At 57.2% G+C, this 19251-nt stretch overlaps 7 protein-coding genes across 7 annotated transcripts; 3 read left to right on the forward strand and 4 right to left on the reverse strand.

The window, feature by feature from the left end:
* Nucleotides 1–426: 426 nt before the first annotated feature.
* EX895_001696 (uncharacterized protein) lies at nt 427–1071 on the reverse strand (the record flags this gene model as incomplete). The annotated part of the gene is made up of 1 exon (XM_029882295.1): nt 427–1071. One exon carries the CDS (start codon nt 1069–1071, stop codon nt 427–429), a length of 645 nt encoding a protein of 214 aa, XP_029741150.1.
* Nucleotides 1072–1748: 677 nt separating this feature from the next.
* Nucleotides 1749–2858, forward strand: EX895_001697 (uncharacterized protein; the record flags this gene model as incomplete). The annotated part of the gene is made up of 1 exon (XM_029882296.1): nt 1749–2858. One exon carries the CDS (start codon nt 1749–1751, stop codon nt 2856–2858), a length of 1110 nt encoding a protein of 369 aa, XP_029741151.1.
* A 136-nt stretch (nt 2859–2994) lies between these two features.
* EX895_001698 (uncharacterized protein) lies at nt 2995–6957 on the reverse strand (the record flags this gene model as incomplete). The annotated part of the gene is made up of 1 exon (XM_029882297.1): nt 2995–6957. The coding sequence occupies one exon, from the start codon at nt 6955–6957 to the stop codon at nt 2995–2997; it is 3963 nt and encodes a 1320-aa protein (XP_029741152.1).
* Nucleotides 6958–8638: 1681 nt separating this feature from the next.
* On the reverse strand, nt 8639–9802 carry EX895_001699 (uncharacterized protein; the record flags this gene model as incomplete). The annotated part of the gene is made up of 1 exon (XM_029882298.1): nt 8639–9802. One exon carries the CDS (start codon nt 9800–9802, stop codon nt 8639–8641), a length of 1164 nt encoding a protein of 387 aa, XP_029741153.1.
* A 2001-nt stretch (nt 9803–11803) lies between these two features.
* On the forward strand, nt 11804–12964 carry EX895_001700 (uncharacterized protein; the record flags this gene model as incomplete). The annotated part of the gene is made up of 1 exon (XM_029882299.1): nt 11804–12964. One exon carries the CDS (start codon nt 11804–11806, stop codon nt 12962–12964), a length of 1161 nt encoding a protein of 386 aa, XP_029741154.1.
* Nucleotides 12965–14234: 1270 nt separating this feature from the next.
* EX895_001701 (uncharacterized protein) lies at nt 14235–16517 on the forward strand (the record flags this gene model as incomplete). The annotated part of the gene is made up of 1 exon (XM_029882300.1): nt 14235–16517. The coding sequence occupies one exon, from the start codon at nt 14235–14237 to the stop codon at nt 16515–16517; it is 2283 nt and encodes a 760-aa protein (XP_029741155.1).
* Nucleotides 16518–17336: 819 nt separating this feature from the next.
* EX895_001702 (uncharacterized protein) lies at nt 17337–18368 on the reverse strand (the record flags this gene model as incomplete). The annotated part of the gene is made up of 1 exon (XM_029882301.1): nt 17337–18368. One exon carries the CDS (start codon nt 18366–18368, stop codon nt 17337–17339), a length of 1032 nt encoding a protein of 343 aa, XP_029741156.1.
* Nucleotides 18369–19251: the final 883 nt, after the last annotated feature.

The following is a 19251-nucleotide window of genomic DNA, read 5'->3' on the forward strand; positions in this document are numbered from 1 at the left end:
CTGGACAGAGGTTTCTCGAAGGCCTAGCAGATCGAAGCCGAATCGATCGTGCTTTATATAGCCAAGAGTCATCTGACCGCTGAGGCGCTTGGTAAAAAGGGGAAGGAAACCTTCTTGGAAGAAATTTCACCTTTTGTCCTTCCTCCCTACCACGCATGGGTGGGAGTAATCTGATAGGATCCCAGCCACTCACGTAGGAGTTATCGGGCCGTTGTTCACGCTCGCTCGCTCGCTCCAGCCAACGCCCACCTCACAACTCCTACGTAAGCACAAGCGGAAGTCGGTGCGAGAGAAGAACACTCCGAGATGAAGGCGTAGCTGCTTCTAATCGATCCGAGCTGATCCGACGGTTGTCGCTTCGAGCAAGCAAAAGATTGGCCTTCAGTGTGGCGTGAAGCCAATCCGTGCCGTGAGGACCGACCGGCCTTAATCCGTCCAATGCACCTGATTCCTCGCCCATCTTTCGGCGACCAGCCTGCGCTTGTGGTATAATAGCCTCTGCTGCTTGTATCTGCGCACAAAGCTCGCTTCGTCCACCAATGCCTCCTCTGCCGTCCCACTGTCGTCTTTCGGGTAGGTGAGTCCCTCGACAAAAGCATTAGCCAGCTGCTCGGATCTGTCGTTGAGCTTGCTTGCGGACTGCGTCAAGCTGAAGTGCAGCGCAGACGGGTTGAATCGCTTTTGCGCCTCATTGAGTTGGAGCTCTCTCGTAGCCCACTCGGCTTCAAGTGCCTTTGCGCGGTCGAAGAGCTGCTGCGTCTCGGTACGGAGCGCTTCTAGAGGTGCTTGACGTTCGAGGTTGCGTTTGGCTTTGGCTTCATTGCTACGCAAAAGGTCGGCGTGTGCACCGTAGAGAGCCTGTGTCTGCGGCAGCGAATGCAAGAAGGCTTCGAAGTACGCTTGATTAGGCGTGATGGAATCTTCGGCACTCTGCTGCTGCTGCTGTGTTGGAGCCGTGGGATAGTCTTCGTAGGCCAGCGCTTCGAGGTCTTGCCTGGATAGCGACGCAGTTTGCGGGAAGGCGGTGGTGAGACGCGTTTGTAGCGCGGAGGATGCCGGTGATTCAGTCATCTTTGCTTGACGGTGAGAGGCGCGCCCTCTTGTTCGGATCGATGCAGCAAGGATGGAGGGGAGAACGATGACGAGCAGAGCAACGAAAAACGACCTATCGTGACAGGTGCGAGAACGTCGGTTTCAGTCCGTGCGTTGTGGAGTGCGCTTTCCGGCCGTGGAGTGTTAAGTCTATTGTGCTCCGGGCATACATGCTTTTAATAGATACAAATCCGAGATCGGCCCAGAACCGGCACAATTTGGATGTAGAAAAAGAAATGTGCGGCGGGAGAGCAGCAGGAACCCGCAGCCGGCGTCGGTCTTTGTCTGTCAAGCTTGTACGACGACCGCCTCGGCGAGCATTCACAACCCAACCACCGCGTTCGCTTTCCGACCTGACTCAACCGGAGCTCGCGGCTACCTCTCGCCCAATTTTGATAGCCGTTGGCCCGTTCCTCCCACCTCTGCATCGCTGTGCGCGGCCTTTGCCTCCTTTCTATACCCTATCATCACAGTGGCTTGAGTCGCATCGCCCCCAGCGTACGTGTCTGGTCTGGCACCAGCAGCAAAGGGGTCCCTACAATACGTCTCCACGGACCATTTCAAGTAGCGGAACGAGCTCGCATCCCAACTTGGGCCGCCCCTAGCACCCTAGCTGGATCTCGCTCGTAGCAACGACGACGACGACGACGACGACGATGACGCTCAAGGAGTCGCTCTACAACATCGTTTTCGGGCCGAACAGGTCAGCAGCTGCGTCCACCTCGGCGCAAGCCTCCACACCGACAGCCGCCGCCGCATCGTCATCCCTAGGAATACCATTGGCGGCGCTGTCGAACCTCACATCGCACTCGATTCATGCGCTACAGAACCTGAGCTCGTACACGCCACGTCCCGGGGCGGAACCATGTCCGTCGTCGGTGCCTGCTTATCGCCGCGCGGCGGTGCTGCTGTGTGTGTTCGGCGGACGCAATGGCGAGCTGTACGTCATCTTGTCGAAGCGGTCGACGCGGTTGCGCTCGCATGGAGGAGATACAGCGATACCAGGCGGAAGGTTCGAGCCTACCGATCGGGATCTGGAGTACACTGCACGGAGGGAGGCGTTCGAAGAGACGGGCCTGCCGATCGACTCGTCGAAGGCAGTCAAGCTGTGCGAATTGCCGCCGTTTCTGTCGGCCAACGAACTCGTCGTTACACCCTTTGTGGTGTTCGTCACGGACCACACCATCCAGCCGCATCTCAACCCGCGCGAAGTCGACAGCCTCTTCTCGCTCCCGCTCGTCTCGTTTCTCTACCACAACCCGCCACGCCCCCTACGTCGCTCGCTCCACCTACCCCCCACCCCAGACCCAGACGCTCTCCGCCACATGCCGGCGAACGAAGTCTCGCCCATCTCGGACTGGCACACATGCCGCGACATCCTCTGGCTCGGCGGCCACCGCATCCGCCGCCACACGTTTTGGGACGAACGCAACCCCATCCGCGGCCTCACCTCCGACATCCTCATCCTCGCCGCCAGCATCGCCTACGGCATGAAACCCCAGTTCAGCTTCAAAAGCCACGGGCAACCCAGCCAGGCCGATCTGATCCAGCTCGCGTTCAGCAGCCCCCTGGCGGTCAAGAAGTTCAGGGTCAAGCCGAGGATGCAGTTCCTACGGCCGCCGGATGCGTTCAGCTTTACAAAGAGCTACGAGAAGACCAACGACGAGCTGGAGCAACCGCAGGACGAGAGGTCAGATTTCCCTATCGCTCCTCCGATCGAGACGCCCGCTGACCAGGGGACAGCTATCCCCAAGCCCAAGCTGTGATTTTGTCATGGTGAGAGGAATTGTATTTTTAGCAAGCCGCATGTGTGCTGCTCAAGAGAACCCTTTAATCGCAATCAACACAAGAAGCTGCCTCCGAGTGAGTGCGGAAGCGATGACAATTGAGGGGAGAGTGGCGTCAAAGAGAGAGCGCCACTCCGGACTGGATCAGGTCCAGCGAAAGCGCATCAGCATGCTCGATACAGTCATGTGCATGCGTGCGAACGATTGCATCAGTATCTCGTGCTTCGATGTACCCTGCCACCTGCTTGAGCCGTTCGAGCAGCTGCGGCGGAAAGAGAAGATCCTTCTTGCCCAGCTGCTGCGTCGTATCCTTGACGCCTTCGCCGGACGCAGATACCGACGGCAGGATCCCACCTCCTGGTAAACGCAGAGCCGAAAGCTTCTCCATCAGCTTCCCACCCGCACCTCCTTCATCTCGCTCTTCGAGCTGGAACCGCGTTCCGCGCACCAGCAGCGTAAGCAGTAGCATGGCCGCACGTCGAAGATGCGCGATCTTTGCATCACTACTGGTGGCGCTGTCGAGTTTACGTTGCTCTTGCGCGCGTGCGTTTTCTTTCACCTCGTCGTCCTCGGTCGGGTCAGCGACACGCTTGCCCTGCACTTTGAGCTTCACCGCTCCCTTCAGAGGTGCATTCGGCCGCTGCACCATCTCGATCACCACGATGTCGATGCACACCTCGGCGAGCTGTGCAGCATACCCTTTGCTCGCCATCACCACGGGAGCCGCCTCCACCATCGTCCCGAGGATCGAGACAAACGACGAGCGCAACACATTTGCCAACGATCTGTCCCGCAGCTTGGCCAGCAGCGGCGGTACGACGGTATCGACGTGCGCAGCCATCGCGTCTCCGCACCGCTGGATCACCTGCAGCAGCGCTTCACCCACACGCAGCCGTTTCTCGACCTCGCGGCTCGCCAAGCCCTGCGAGGCTAGGCCGTCATCCCGACCGATGTAGATCCCGACGAGACTCGCGATGGTCTGGCCACCCCCGCTTGACGCCAGCGCTGATAGGCCCTGCACAGCGTTGAGGTAGAGGTACGACTCTTCATCCTGCACGGCATGTAGAAAGATGTCCAGGATGGCAGGCAACAGCGCCGGATCGACGCGCTCGACGTGCTGCCCGCCGCTCTTGGCGTCGTCAGATACGAGGCGGCGTAATAGCACCAGTCCGTGTGCGCGGACAGGCAGGATCGGATCCTGCAACAACTTCAGCGCTTCCTGGTAGGTCTCTTGCGCTTGTGCGTACGCTAGAGCTTTGGCAGAGGTCTCGCTTGTCGTTCTCGATTCTTTGCTGAGAGCGGGGGTGACACCGCGGATCGAACTGCGACGAGCCATGAGCACCAGCTTGGCTTCTTTGGCCAGACTGCGGATCTCGTCCGAGGGACTGTCGAGCAGGAACTCGATCTTGTCTGCTATAACGACAAGCATGGGCTGCGACTCATTGGAGAGCGAAGTGTCGGACTCGAGCAGTGAGAGGAGCAGACTCAGCGCCGTCGAAACGAGCTCTTCGTCTTCGTCCTCGTCTTCTTCTTTACTCGCATCCTCGCCCTCTAGATCGACCATAGCCTTGGCTTTGCTGTCTTCAAGCTTCTGATCCGCCGAGTCCTTTGTTTCAGCAGCAATGTTGAACAGCGAAGGAACTGAGGCCTTCGAGGCGGAAGACTTGGCCGAGATGAACGGCATCTCAAGACCATCTGGGTCTGCTTTCGACTTTTCAGAGGTGTCCTTTCGCTGCTGCGACAACGGCGTGTCTCCACTGCGTTGGCTCGAGGAAGAGAGTGAAAAGTCGATAAAAGCCAATGTAGCTGGAACATCGCCCTGGAGCAAGTCGGATCCAAACGCATCAAACAGCTGCAATATTAGCTGCAAGTAGAGCACTGACCGGGTTTCAGAGCTTGAATCTTCGTCATCCTCGACCAAACGAGCCCTCGATGCCGTCTTCTGCGCCATATAGACGTCTAGCAGAGAAGGAAGCAAGAAGCGCGCCAGATCTTTGCGGTCGGCGGTCTTCAGCAGGCTCCCCAGCAGACGCGGATCCGGCTGCAGTCCCAACTTGGCGGAAAGATCTGGTGCGATCTTGGTCAGATCCAGCTCGTCGGTGTTGCCCGCGCTGATTTTCTTGGCAAGCGCTGCTAGGCTGAGGTCTTTGAGCAGTGTCGAGATGTCCTGCTCGTCCTCGGGGTGCGAAGTGCCGTACCGAATCGAGATGCCGTCTGTCTCTTGACTCCAGAAGAAGCCTTGCTGTCCGCTCTTAGATTCGCTTGGCGTGAATCCGATGCCCCTTTCCGCTGCTTGAATCGACTGCATTAGGGATGTAGCGCCGGGTTTGGCATCGACGAGGCGAACCCATGTCTTGAGGAAGTTGGACACTTCGACTTTGAGCCTATCACTGTGCCCGCCTGATTCGACCGATCTGACTTTGCCTTTGCCCGCATCGCGCTTTGGTGCGTGGAGGTAGTCGTACAGCGTCAAGAGCTGCGGCAGGATAGGCTCAAAGAGGATCGTGAAAAATGTCGGCGAGGGCTCTGAGAAGAGCAGGAAGCTTGACAATGTCGACACGGCGCGATCTATCTCCTCTGAAGTCGTCACGACTGTCGGATCACGTACAACAGCAGCAGGAGCAGCAGAAACGGCTACGGTCGAGGGACAGAACTTGGAGTAGACACGATCATGCATGGCCCGCGAGAAGTGTTCGCGGTATCGTTCCGAGATGCGAGTCAGAACAAAGCCAGCCGCTCGCATCTGCTCTTGGGGAGGCGGAGTGACGGTCGAAGATGCGCCAAGGTTTGGCGAGAGAATGTCGAGCAGATGAGGCAGAATGATGGGCATGTACACGTCGATCGGCATACCTTGAGGTGGGGTCAAGAGCAGTCTCGCGCACTGCTCGAACCTCTTGAGCGAGTTGGAACCTGGGGCAGCGTTGCCTGAGCCTGAGCCTGCATCGCCTTGCTCTTCGAGTTCAGCCGCTTCAGCTACATCAGTGCCGCCAAAGGTGATGATGAACAACGAGCGAACGCCGTCCGGCCGGAGCAGCTGCGCAGTGAGCAGACGAGAAGACACAGCTTTGACGAAGGAGGGTGCTCCAAGCTTGGCGTTCGAGTGCGCAATAACCGAAGACAGGGCCGACATGGCTGAGTGGGTCGACAAGAATCTGAGCAGCTGAGTAGTCGCTGCTGCTGTTTGCTTCTGGATCGCATCTTTTGTGGGTGCAGATGCTGATCGCGGTGTCGCTCCCGTTGCTGCTCCCTGAGTGACGCTGGGTCCAAAGCCGAGACGAAGAAGCGATGAGAGATAGTCGATGATGCCAACGCGCAGCATGACGGTGACTACGTCTGTCGTGGCGTGGAGCGGCCTTCCCGTTGTCGACGACGAGTTGTGTGAGATCAAGATGGACATCCATCCCTCTACCACACTGAACAGGTCTGCCCGCGCAGTGTCGAAAGCTGTTCTCGCAGTCGCTCGTTGTTGCAGCTCGGCATCTTCGTCGATCTCTTGGAAACGGTTGTCGGAAGTAAGCTTGTTAGAATTGTTACTCTTATTTGCCTGACCAAAGCCTTTTGGAGCTAGAGAGAAAAGTGCTTCGTCGTAGGCCTTGATGCGGGTGGAGAGCGCCCATTTGGAAGCCAGCGTTTGCAGCGTTGTGACGAGCTTGACATCCTTGATTCCGAGTCCGACATCTTCCATGGGCTGAACGCCTTTACGTTTTAACCCCGGCAACCTTTCGTCCTGCACAGCGACCCTCGAGTCTGCATCTTGTTTCTTCTGGACCAAAGATGTGTGGATCAGTGAGAGAAGGCGCAATGCCAAGTCGCCTGTTGCCACTTGAGGGTCCGAGTGTAGCTGGAAAGACGAGAGCTTACTGTCGGCAGCAACAGCGTGGCCTAGTCGATCGGAGAGCGTAGCGTTCAGGATGATCTCATTCTCGAGCTGGTGCTGAGCTCCAAGCTTGGTGGTCTTGGAGCCCTTTTGAATTCCTAGGTCGTCATCAAGTGCGCCGATGAGGATGCGCGAGGCATGCAGCGCCTGGTTCAAGCTGTGTCGATATGAGGTGTCTGAGCTGGACGCTGCATCGGTCATGGCTGGTAGCTAGTGAGAGCTCTGCAGGCCATCGCTTCGGCCGAAGGAGTCTTGCGCTGTACTCCTGCGAGCCGTATCGAGTACAGAAACGTTGTTTTGAGTTGGTGGAGAGAAGAAACGAAGGCGCAGCACATGGGGTTCGGCATCTTTCTGCGATCTTCCTAAAAGCTTGAGCGAGACCCTGAAATTTGGCACAAAAAACAGAAAAAAAGCCAGGCAGCGGACTGCGACACCGCCGTCGAGTGGAGGCCTAGCATCATCAACTCTGCATAGCCGGCGTATGCTTTTGATGCTGTTGTCGAGAGGTCAAAAGGGGGCGGGGGCGGCAAGGGCAGAACAGCGAGGCGGGGCAGCTTCGTTTATGTCTCGGAGCGCAACAGCAACCTATAGAGCAATCGGGTCTGCAAGTGAAAGGGTGTCGGGCACAGAGGTGCAGCGGCTCTCGAACACAGAACGAGGTGACCTGTCATTTTTAGGTCTGTGTCTACGCAGTGTGCAAGCATCACAATTGAAATCGGGTGCTAGGCGTCGAGACGAGGCCGTGAGTGTCTCGAGTGATGCTATGACAGGCGCCAAGCGCAACATCTAGTGCGTCGCGAGCGTGTAGACCGTCTTTGTCGATTGCCTCATCGCAAGAGAAGAAACGACACTCCTCTACGGGTCATATAACCCTCACCATCCCCTCGCCAGCCGTCTTCTCATCTGAACTTGTATAAGCCTTGCTAACAGCATCCAAGATGGTCATGATAACAAGGGCATCCAGCCGTCGTCACAGTGCTTCGATGTCGCCAAGGTCTGGCCGAAACATAACAGAAACTCGACCAAAATCGGAGGAGCCGCAGACGTTTCGTTCCAAGAAACGCAGCAGACCGTCCCTTGGCGAACACCCAACCAAGGTTCCCCAACAAGGACTCGGACGATCCGATGCTCAACGCTGCGATCGCACAACTCTGAATATTGCCGTCAGCAAAACCGAGCTGACCTGGCAGCAACGAGAGCTTTTGAAGCAGTCGAGCTCGAGGCAACATCGGCGCTCGAGGTCAGCAGCCTCGAGTGGCGGTGTATCGAACACTTGCACTTCAAGCTTGCCCATCCTGCGCGTCACGAGCGACTTGGAGATCGTCGCTGCAGGCCCGACGGATCTGTTGCCGAGACCATCACGAAGAGCAAGAAGCAGCTTACCTGGCCCGCATTCGATGCCAAAGCCTCAAGTGTCTCGCACCGACAACCACCCTCCAAAATTGTATGCAGAGCCGAGCTGCTTCCGCGCACCGCTGCCCCAGTCGCTTCCACTTCCGTGTTTTGCAAAGCCAATCAAAAGCATCACTGCCGTACTCGCTTGAATACCGCTTCAGCAAGCAATAGGCATTCATCCTACCTTCGCATCCAGTTCAGTCGTTACACAGTCACTTTGCTTGCCGGGAATCAAGCATGCATGCATAAAATGGGATCGAGTCGTAAGAGTGTGTGCTGTACAGGTGTCGATGTGACGTGGCTTCCCGTATGGCCTGCAAAGTGGTCCCGATCAGCTGCAAGGATTTCCGTCGATTGCAAAGACGCAGCGATCCGCCTCTTCCGCCAGCGGGCGTTAGACCGGTGTTGCAGTCCAAGTAGGGCAGTCACGATGCGTCGACGTCGGCGCGAGTGTATGTTTAAGATTTCTTATTTTGCAACCACTGCTTCAGAGGTTGGACAGGACAGCTTGGGTGAACTCGTGCGTCTTGGACTTGCCGCCCATGTCGGCGGTTCGTACCTTACCGTCAGCAATGACCTTGTAAACTGACTCGGCGATCTGGTTGGCCTGTGTGTCGAGGCCGAGGTGGCGCAGCATCATGGTGGCACTCAGGATCATGGCGGCGGGGTTGGCAGCGTTGGTGCCCATGATGTCCTTGGCGACGTGACGGCAGCCGGGCTCGTAAAGCGCAAACTCACGGCCGATGTTGCAGCCGGGCACGGTACCGGGACCGCCGACGAGCGCAGCGCCGATGTTGGACACAATGTTGCCGTACAAGTTGGGCATGACCATAACGTCGAACTGCTGCGGGCGCGAGACGAGCTGCATCGATGTGTTGTCGACGATCATGTCGTTGGACTCGATTCCGCTCGACTTGTACTCCTCGGCGACACGGCGGAACGTGTTGAGGAAGAGACCGTCACCGAGCTTCATGATGTTGGCCTTGTGCACACAGGTAACCTTCTTGCGGCCGTTCTTAAGCGCAAAGTCGAAGGCGAAGCGCGAGATGCGCTCGGCCTTGGCGCGCGTCGAGACCTTGAGCGACTCGACGACACCAGGGTAGGAAGAGTGCTCGAGACCCGAGTACTCACCCTCGGTGTTTTCACGGATGATGGCAAAGTCGACGTCCTTGTGGCGGGTGGGGTAGCCGGGCAGCGACTTGCAGATGACGAGCGAGGCGTAGATGTCGAGCTGCTGGCGCATGGCCACGTTCCACGAGTTGTGCGAGCCCGTCTCGATGGGCGTGAAGAGGATACCCTTCAGACCGACCTTGTTGCGCTTGAGCGACTCCATGGCCTCCTTGAACAGCGACTCGGAACCGTGCGTCTCGCCGGAAACGTTGAACTGCTCCCACTCGACGGGGACGTTCATAACCTCGAAGATCTCCTTGACCGAGTCCGTGATCTCGACTCCGACACCATCACCGGGGATGAGCGTGACCGTGTACACACCGCCGTACTTGGTGGGGCCCTTGGAGATCTTGGGCGTGCCAGCAGCGAGTGTGGTGGCGGGTCGAAGCACCTGGGGCACGTTGGGCAGAACAAGGCCCGACTTGGTGGCCTGCTTGAGCGCCGGAGCGGCAGCGCGGTTGAGCTGTCGAAGGGCGTTCATATTGATGGACGGTGTGATGGGGGTGGTGGTGGTGGCGATGGTGTTGCTGCTGCGAGACGAAACGGTGACGAGGAGACAGCGACGTAGGAAGGTCGAGGGCGGGATAGAGGAAGAAGAAGATCAGGTGGAGAGCGAGAACACAGCGCACCAGACTCTAACGACAAAGCGAAGAGGAAGAATCTCAACGGTGCGAGAGCCTTGCGACAGGTGTGCCACGGCCCCGAACTTGCAACAGAAACAGAGGAAACTAGGATCGAGATAGCGGCATAAAAAAATTCACCTTTGCAGTCGCCAAAAACAATTTATCAAAAGGAAAAAGACGAAAAAAAGACGAAAAGCACTCAAGCGCTGGCACAAACGCTGGAAAGAGTTCTTCTCGTTCCGCGTCAGCTTAATGTTTGAACTTCCAAGTGCTCTTCGATTTTACCGAGCCTTTGCCAGCCCTCGCCTCGATGTGAAGCCATCGTGTCGTCGTTACCTGCAACAATCGAGCTCGTGCTTCAATGTCCGACTAAAGTAGTGGTGCCTTTTGCATGCAGCCTGAGAAGCAACGTGTCCAAATCACTCCATCTTATCACAGGCCTCCTTAGCTCTCATCGAGCGGAAGCATTGAAGAAGGTCAAGGATGGTGGAAGGATCGCCAAGAGGGGAGGCCTCGGTTCGGAAAAATCCGTGTCGGCATCAGCGAAAGCAACCAATGGAAGAGAAAGCGGTATTGACCGGCGTTGGTGGATCCAAGCCCGACGTCCGAATCGATTCGCCGGCCACTACCACCTATCTGATATGCCTGTCCGAAAGATCCGCCTGGCGCAATGATCATCGGGTTCGGATGCGCACCGTGGCACCAGCATAGCTTGTCAGCGGGATCGTAGCCATAATGCGGTCCCTGCCGTCTTTGGCTGTTGAAAGGCGAGCAGAAAGCCATGTGCTGCTGCACGCTTGCATCGGCGAAAACACGCCGGCCGATTTCGCTGTCCAGTGTCAGTCAGAACTCTTCGGTCACAACGGAGTTCACGGAGCGACGCGTGGCCTATACGCTTAGACCACAGGCCAGGCCGATGCTGTCTGATCAGTTGCTGACAAGAGCTTTGCTGCCTCTGCAGGTTTTCGGCGGACGGCGGCTTATGACGATGTTCGGTGCACGCTGCTGCACGACACAAGGCGACGAGAAAGACGCTTGCAGCCCAGTGCAACGGTAAAGGAGAGAGGACGATTGCCCAAACTGAGTCCGTCAGGAAAAGGGCGGCGGCGGTCGATGCTCGCTGCCGGCTCGGAAAACCCCGTCCGTAATGTCCCGTCATCGAACAAACAGCGAAGAATTTCTTCTGGGCATGAACACTCGTCGTCAACATCTAGACCCTTGTCTCTGACCTTTGTGCACCGTGCACGAGGCACGAAAGAGTTCTAAAAACAAAAGGCAAAGCAGGGACAATTTCGAACTGTGAGACGAACCTTCCCGCCCTTGACGCTTGCGCTACGCTATTTCATCGAGAGCCGATAGAGCCGTCCACTCATGATGAGCCAGCTGTACAAGATGCATGTCCCAGAGCTGTCAATATTGGCTCGAGCCGTGCTGGAGAGTGTGCCCGAAGTTGAACATTGAAAGCTCAATATGTCAAGTGCTGTTTGTTAACCTGACGCGGGAAAGATAACACGCTCTGCCGTCTACAGAGGAAAAGGTAAAAAAAAAGTTGGAAATTACGGACGATCCGAGCTGCCATTGCAAGAATTTCGACGTTTACCTTTTTCTTGCGACGCTTCGTTGCTGCTGTTTCTGCCTCTCTGTCGGCCGCCGTTCGACTTCGATGTCCATCGAGCTGCGACAGAGAGACCGTCACACAGGCAAATCTTCTTCCCTCACCAAGCGTCTCCACACGATCACGTTCACCTCTACCTCTCCGTCTACCTCTACCTTCACCTGCATACCCTCCGCCTTCTTTTGAGCTATACCAGGATTCCATCGCGCGCAACCATCGTCGCAGGTCTCGACTTCCCATAGCAATGTTCGCCGCCCCCGCTTTCCGATCGGCCAGCTCGTCGCTGGCCAAGCGCCCCAGCCTCGCCTCGTCGGCGCTCAAGCTCAACAAGATTTCGGCTCGTGGCCTTGCCATGCCCGTCACCAACGCCCCCACTTCGGCTTACAACAAGCAGAAGGGCTCCGACGGCAAGTACACCGTAACCATGATCCCCGGTGACGGTATCGGTCCCGAGGTGTCCAACGCCGTCAAGGAGATCTACCATGCTGCCGATGTGCCCATCAAGTGGGAGGAGGTCTCAGTGGCTCCCTTCATCAAGGATGGCAAGCAGACCATTCCCGAAGAGTCGATCGTCTCGATCAAGAAGAACACTGTCGCGCTCAAGGGTCCCCTTGCTACCCCCATCGGCAAGGGCCACGTCTCGCTCAACTTGACCCTCCGACGAACCTTCCACCTCTTCGCCAACGTCCGTCCCTGCAAGTCGATCGAGGGCTTCAGGACCGCCTACGACAACGTCGATACCGTGCTCATCCGTGAAAACACCGAGGGAGAGTACTCGGGTATTGAGCACGAGGTCGTCGACGGTGTTGTGCAGTCGATCAAGCTCATCACCTACGAGGCTTCCGAGCGTGTGGCCCGATACGCCTTCCACCATGCCGAGCAGAACGGCCGCAACAAGGTGACCGCTGTGCACAAGGCCCCCATCATGCGCATGTCGGACGGCATGTTCCTCCACGCCTGCCGACAGGTGGCCAAGGAGTACCCTCACATCGCCTACGACGAGGACCTGCTCGACCGTGCCTGCCTCCGCATTGTCCAGGACCCGGCGCCGTACGCCGACCGCGTCATGGTGATGCCCAACTTGTACGGTGACATTCTCTCGGACATGTGTGCCGGTCTCATCGGCGGTCTTGGTCTCACTCCCTCCGGAAACATTGGCAAGGACGCTTCCATCTTCGAGGCTGTCCACGGTTCCGCCCCCGATATCGCTGGCCAGGACAAGGCCAACCCCACGGCGCTGCTGCTCTCTTCGATTATGATGCTGCGACACATGAGCCTGTTCGACAAGGCTGACCGCATCGAGAACGCCATCTTCAAGACCATCGCTGCTGGTGAGCGAACCGGTGACCTTGGTGGCAAGCTCGGCACTCGCGCTTTCACCGATAAGATCATCTCGCGCTTGTAAACGCATCAAGTCGTTTTGAAACAAAAGCGTCCGCAAGGAGGGAGAGAAAGAGAGAGCCGCAAAACCGGACTCGAGCCAGCATCTCTGCTTTCCGGGACCGGCCGCCATGGCCTGCATCCCGCTGGGGTGCAAATCGTCGTGTTGCCCTCCTCTGCCGGACTAGACGTTCTTCTGAAGAGGGCAATGTGTGATAGGAGCCGATCCACACTGAAACATAGCGCTTCCTCTTCCTTTCCTCTATTGATATGATTCCATGCACATTACCCGTTCCTGGTGCTCCTGCTTCTGTGTTGCTGCTGTGTGAATGTTTGGCGACTTGTTCTGCTTGGTCTGGCGCTTGTTAAGTGAAGGACAATAGGACAGTGCTCAGGGACAGCCGATATGCAACCGTTGGGTCGGACGGGTGAACAGCGACTCCCGCACGATCGGATGGAAGTGCGGAGCTCGGGGGAGTTCTATACACCCCTAGCATCGACCCTTCTATCTGCAGCCATAGAACCTTGAAAGCACCGCATCCCGTCAGATCTGCGAAGTTAAGCAAGGTATCGCCTAGTCAGTGCTGCGGTGGGGGACCACGCGGGAATCCTAGGTGTTGCAGTTCTTTTTTCCCTTCCTTTTAGCAGCTTCGACCTCTCAACAACATTGCTTTTGATTGATCTTCGTCCAAGGATGTGAACGAGGCAACGCTGGGATCCAGAAGAAGCACCTCCGGGTCTTGTCCGATTTTTTTATTAACACCACGCGGCGAAATGACCGGCCACATCGGCGAACAGGTGGGGTGAAAATCCGCCGCCAGAAACAACAAAAAGCTGCCATCGAAGAGACGCACGGTCATTGTGGTCCTCTTCCGGCTTGGCTCACTCCTCATCATATCAAACTTGTCGCCAGGGCATGATTCGGATACAGAGAATGTCGTCCCCTGGGTAGTTGTTCATCTCGTCACAGCTTCACAGTCGAGCGCCATCCGATACAGTTCCGCCTCCGATCGAGCAAGGCTTCGCAAGCTTGGACCAATCGTTTGGATCGCTTTCTCTCCTCGAAGGAGACCATTCTCCACGGAAAGCCCGACACCAAGACATCGGAGCTGTACTTGCCGTATTACCCCTTTCTCACGCTTGCAGAACCGATTTCTTTGACCGTTTGACCGGAACAACGCACTGCCGAAAGCACTGCTCACACGACACACTACACAGTGTCAACTCGGATCAGCCGATATAAGCAAGCGACTTTTCGGTCTACAACTGAAGTACGCCTGGGAACCCTTTCCATCATGGGCCAAGGCTCAAGCACATTCGTCGATCACGCAGCTGCGACGGTCGACATCCCTGGCAAGGGCACACTCGTCGGTCGAGTTGCCACGGACAACACTACCGGCCAGTTCAAGTCGCAACGCTATGCTGGCATTCCTTATGCTCGACCACCCCTCGGACCTCTCCGTTGGAAGCGACCACAACCACTCCCAGACTCCTTCCGATACGATGCTGACGGCAAGTCGTACCGTCAATTTGCCAGTCAAAGCCCCCAATCGACCAACTACGCACTCACTAACGGCGTCACTCGGCCCGACGCGCCAGTCATCCCGCAAAGCGAAGACTGCCTCTACCTCAACGTCTGGTGCCCTGTGCAGTCTGATGGCTCTCGGACAGCGGACAAACTTCCGGTGCTCTTCTTCATTCACGGCGGCTGGCTTCAGATCGGCAATGCGCACCTCGCTCCCGGCACCGATCCCAGCGACCTGCTGCACAAGGCCGGCCTCGATGCCATCGTCGTCACCACAGCCTACCGCCTCAACGCATTTGGATTTTTCGCTCACGACGCACTCCGCCACGAGGACCCGGACCACCTCACGGGCAACTACGGCTTCTGGGACCAAAGAGCAGCGCTCGAATGGGTCTATCGCAACATTGAGCATTTCGGCGGCGACCCGGGTAACATCACTGTCAGCGGTCTATCTGCAGGCGCACACAGCACACACTCACAGCTCATGCACGAATTCGATCTCTCGACGCGCGACGCTTCGTACACCCCGATCATCCGCCGCATCTTTCTGCAGTCCAACGCGGCCATCTGGCCGTCCAAAACGGTCTCGGAAACACGCGGCCAGCTGGACGAGCTGTGCGCATTGCTTGGCGTACCAGCGCACTTGAGTGAAGCGGACAAGATCGCGCGGTTGAGGGACGTGGATGGTCTGGCGCTGGTGCGTGTGCTGGCAAAAATGGACATGCATACGTTCAGGGCGACGCGCGATACGCAGCCAGGTGCGTTTGTCCGGCCGGACTGGACGAGCGCGATGATGGATGGCAGGCTGGCGCAGTGGTGCCAGAAACACGATGTGCGCTTCGTGATCGGCGAGTGCGACGATGAAGCGTGGGTGTATCGGTATATCAACACTCCGGTGGACAAGCGGTCGCTGGTGCGGCAGGTGAATAACTATTATACGCTGTCATTGGTAGAGAAGATGCTGCCTTTCTATGGGGTCGACGTTGGAGAGACAGCACGAAGTGGGCAACACTCATCAGCTAAGAGCAAAGGCAGCAACGGTGACGTTCAAGAACCCGCTGGAGAACCCTCGCTGTACTCGACACTGGGCGTCAAGCCGTCGGCTACACCCGCCGATATTCGAGCCGCCTACCTTGCCCAAGTGCGCCTGCACCACCCCGACAAGCTACAACAGCAAGGCGGCACCAACCAGCCAGCAGCGCCAGTCGACGCTTCAAGCCTCGCCGACACTCTCCCACAATCCGACGAGCTCATCCGCCAGCTCAACCACGCCTACAAGACGCTCAGCGATGATTCACAACGGATACAGTACGACGCGTCGCTAGCAGCGGCCGCTTCTCGCGGGTCTTCCGCTGGCACCACGCCACGCATAGCCGCTACGGTGGATTTCGAGTCGTTCCAGCTCGTCGAGGCAGGCGAGGGCGCGTCGTGTATGATGTTCACCTATGCCTGCAGGTGCGGGAATGCGTATGCGATCTCGGAGGAGCAGGTGCATGAGCGGGTGGACGTGGTCAGTTGCGGCGGGTGTTCGGAGAACATCCGCATCAAGTACGATGATGACGCGGAGGAAGAGGAGGCACACCGCGAGTGGACGGCGGACGAGATCGGCCAGATCTTTGGGCGCGTGTGCTCAGATTCGCAGGTGTACATCGCCGAGCGGATGCTCGTTCGCGACCTGATCGACGGCGGTTTGGCTCCAGACCGCATCCTGAGATACCGCATCAACTATCGCGCTCACATCTTTGACCGTGCTCTGCCCTCCTACAAAGGCGTCAGCCACTCGTTCGACGATTCGCTCTGGTGGTTCACTGGATTGCAGTCGGGGCATGAGGAGATGCTGGTGAAGCAGTGGTTGGCGCCATGGAAGGCGTTTGTTCACGGTCGAGGCGCGAGTGAAGAGTGGTACGCGCGCAAAGAGCCGGACGGGTCGCTCCTTCGGGTTCTCAGGGAAGACGGATCGGTGAGCGTTGAGAGCGACGCAAGGTGGGAGGAGAAGAAGGAATTGATAGAGGCGATGGTGAAGGTGAGGAAGGAGTTGGTGGAAAAGTGGTGATCTTTCGGACGTTTTTCATTCGCTGTCTATGGGATTGTCTGACACTCCTTTTCGCATTGCAATGGTGTTCGATCATGCTACTTGTGTACGAATGTAGAGTACGATGGCACAGAGCTCTGCTGTGGGGGACTCACCTCCTGTAACTCGAACCTTGTGTCTGCCTTGACTGTGTGAATGGGAAGTTCTGGTCAGTCAGGTGCGAAATTGTAGAGAGCTTACCTGCTCGCACATGTCATGTTTTGCTCGCGTGCGCTTCTTGATCGCAAATGCCTCGAGGGATCTTTGCTTGAACTTAAAAGCTTTCCTCCCTTCACGAAGCTGACACTTGTCTCCTTGTTCTGGTCTCCATGTCGGCTTCTTCGGCATTTGCTGGCGAAATCTCGTGCACACTCAAAAGGCTTCTGCTTGGTCTTGGATCGAACTTGAAGATACCACATGCCGCATCTTGAACACACTGTAAGATTTTGACGCTTTGACGATAGTTGACGACAGCGGGATTTGAGCCAATTTGAAGGTTTTGAGGAAGTACACGGAGAGAGGGGGCCAAAGTCGAGGCTTGACAACACTTGAAGGAAGACAGTTGACAGCATTTGTGTTTGCCGGGCTGGTGGGGGCATGAATAACGAATACTTGGCATAGACTTGATAAATGATAAGACTTGTAGCAGCTCGAACCTTTGAAGAAGGGGGAAGGGGGGTTCGCTTGGGATGAATACGTCTTGGTAGAGATTCGGAATAGCAGGAGCATTTGCCGGAAGCGAGTCCGGACGAATTCACGAGGCTTAGCAGCGAAGAAGGCCGCCGTACGGGTGCGTTGCGACTAGTATTGGATGCGGTCGACGTCTTCGCGCGGGGGGCTGTCGAGGTGGCTGCCGAGCCTGCTCCTCGGCGGAGGCACTCTGTCTTCGCGATCGTCGTCGTACCTGTCGCTGCCGCCACGGCGTCTTGGGCTCGGGGAACGAGAGTACCTTGAGCCACCACCGCCTCTCCTGCCAACCGGGCTAGGCGACCTCCTGGGACGACGCGGTGGCGACGGTCGGCGTCTCCAGTCGTCGCGCGAGTCAGCGTGGCTTCTTCGGTACGAGTCGCCACCACGGTACGATGACGGGGCTCCTGCGCGGTCGTAAGCACGTCCGTTGTACCTCTCCCCACGTCCCGCGCTAGCGGAGCCGCGGCTGGGGGGTGCGCGGTAGCGGTCGTCCGGTCGCACCTCACCTTTGTAAATTCCAGGAGTGGGGTCGTGCGGTCTGTGCGTAGTCGAAAAATCGACGCGGATGCGTCGGCCGTGTAGGTCCTTGCCGTTCAAGGCCTCGATGGCGGCGGATGCGCCCTCGACGTCGCGCATGGTGACGAAGCCAAACCCGCGGGATCGGCCCGAACGCGCATCGTAGACGATGACAACCTTGTCGACGGGCGCAATGGCATCGAACTCGTACTCGAGGTCCTTTTCAAGCGTGCGGATCGACAGGCCGAAAACGCCGAGAACCGTGGTAGGCTGTACCTCGGCAGGTGCTCCGCGAGGCTTCGGCGGGGGAGTTCGGCGTCGGTCAGAACGAGGAGGGGGAGGCGAGCGGGAGCGGGCACGGTCGCGTCGGTCGTCTCGATCGTAGCGTCGGCCAGCGGGGGATCGCGAGCGGTCACCTCCGCGTCGACGGGGAAGAGGAGAACGGCTGCGGCTGCGGCTGCGACTGACACTGCGGTCACCGCGACGTCCGGGAACGGGAGTGGTGGAGGGAGAGCGGGAGTAGGATCGTCCGCGAGGAGGCGGCGATTCCGGCCTACGGTCTTCGTCGATATCCTTGTAGTCCGGAACCGTGCGACGGTCCATGACGACGTCGTCCGCGTTGTCCATAGTGAAGTAGTACGTGATCAGTGAGGGGTACACCGAGAGTGAGAGGACGAAGAGGACAAGATGAAAAGCGGGAGAAGAAACAAAGCGAGTCAGATTCGATTAAACTAGAAGCGACAGATCAACACTTTTGTTCATGTTTGCGTAATTGCAGTCCCAGGAGTGTACATACCATCCTTGAGAGAGAGAAGAGGGGTAGGTAAATGGATTCCTGTCCCTGAGATGGGTTGGTGGCTGGGTATGATTGGACGACGCGGAAGTGGAGCGGAAAGGCGTCGTGCAGACTCTTGCAGATGCACAAAAACTTCTGTTGAGGGTTGGACGAGAAGGAACGAACGCTTTCACTGCACGGATGGCTTGACCCCGCATGTAGAAAACTCTATGTGATCGCGTCCAAACTCACCTCCGAAGCTCGGATGTCGGATAGTAGAGTTGAACGCGAATTTTGTACAGATCGCGATTTTGTTAAGCTCTCTACCCGATCGGCAAGAAATTCAAATATTTAATGTTAAGCCTTTTAACCGATCTGGTATCATGTGACCTAGGCTCTTCGGCCGAACTTGAATTCTCGCTCAACTTGGCCAATTTGTCGAATTTTCAACTCCAGGAGACTGACGGGCAACCACACATTCCTGAACGGGCCAGCAGAGCCAGTCTTTTCGAGCTCGAACGAAACAGCAACCCGAGAAGTGGAATTGAGAACGCTGTGAGCCGTGGAGCGTCGAGCCAGCCTTGAGTGGCAGGGAAATTCGAGGTTTTGAGAAGTCGAGGCCAGCCAGCCTGTTCAGCTTTGAACGAAGTGCTTCTCTGAACCAAGCGAGAGAGCGAAATGGCAAAGCGTATCGAAACCTCGTCGTCGCTATCATCGTCCTTGTAACCGTCACCA

Source organism: Sporisorium graminicola, chromosome SGRAM_12 (assembly GCF_005498985.1).
Source record: "Sporisorium graminicola strain CBS 10092 chromosome SGRAM_12, whole genome shotgun sequence".
NCBI lineage: Eukaryota > Fungi > Basidiomycota > Ustilaginomycetes > Ustilaginales > Ustilaginaceae > Sporisorium > Sporisorium graminicola.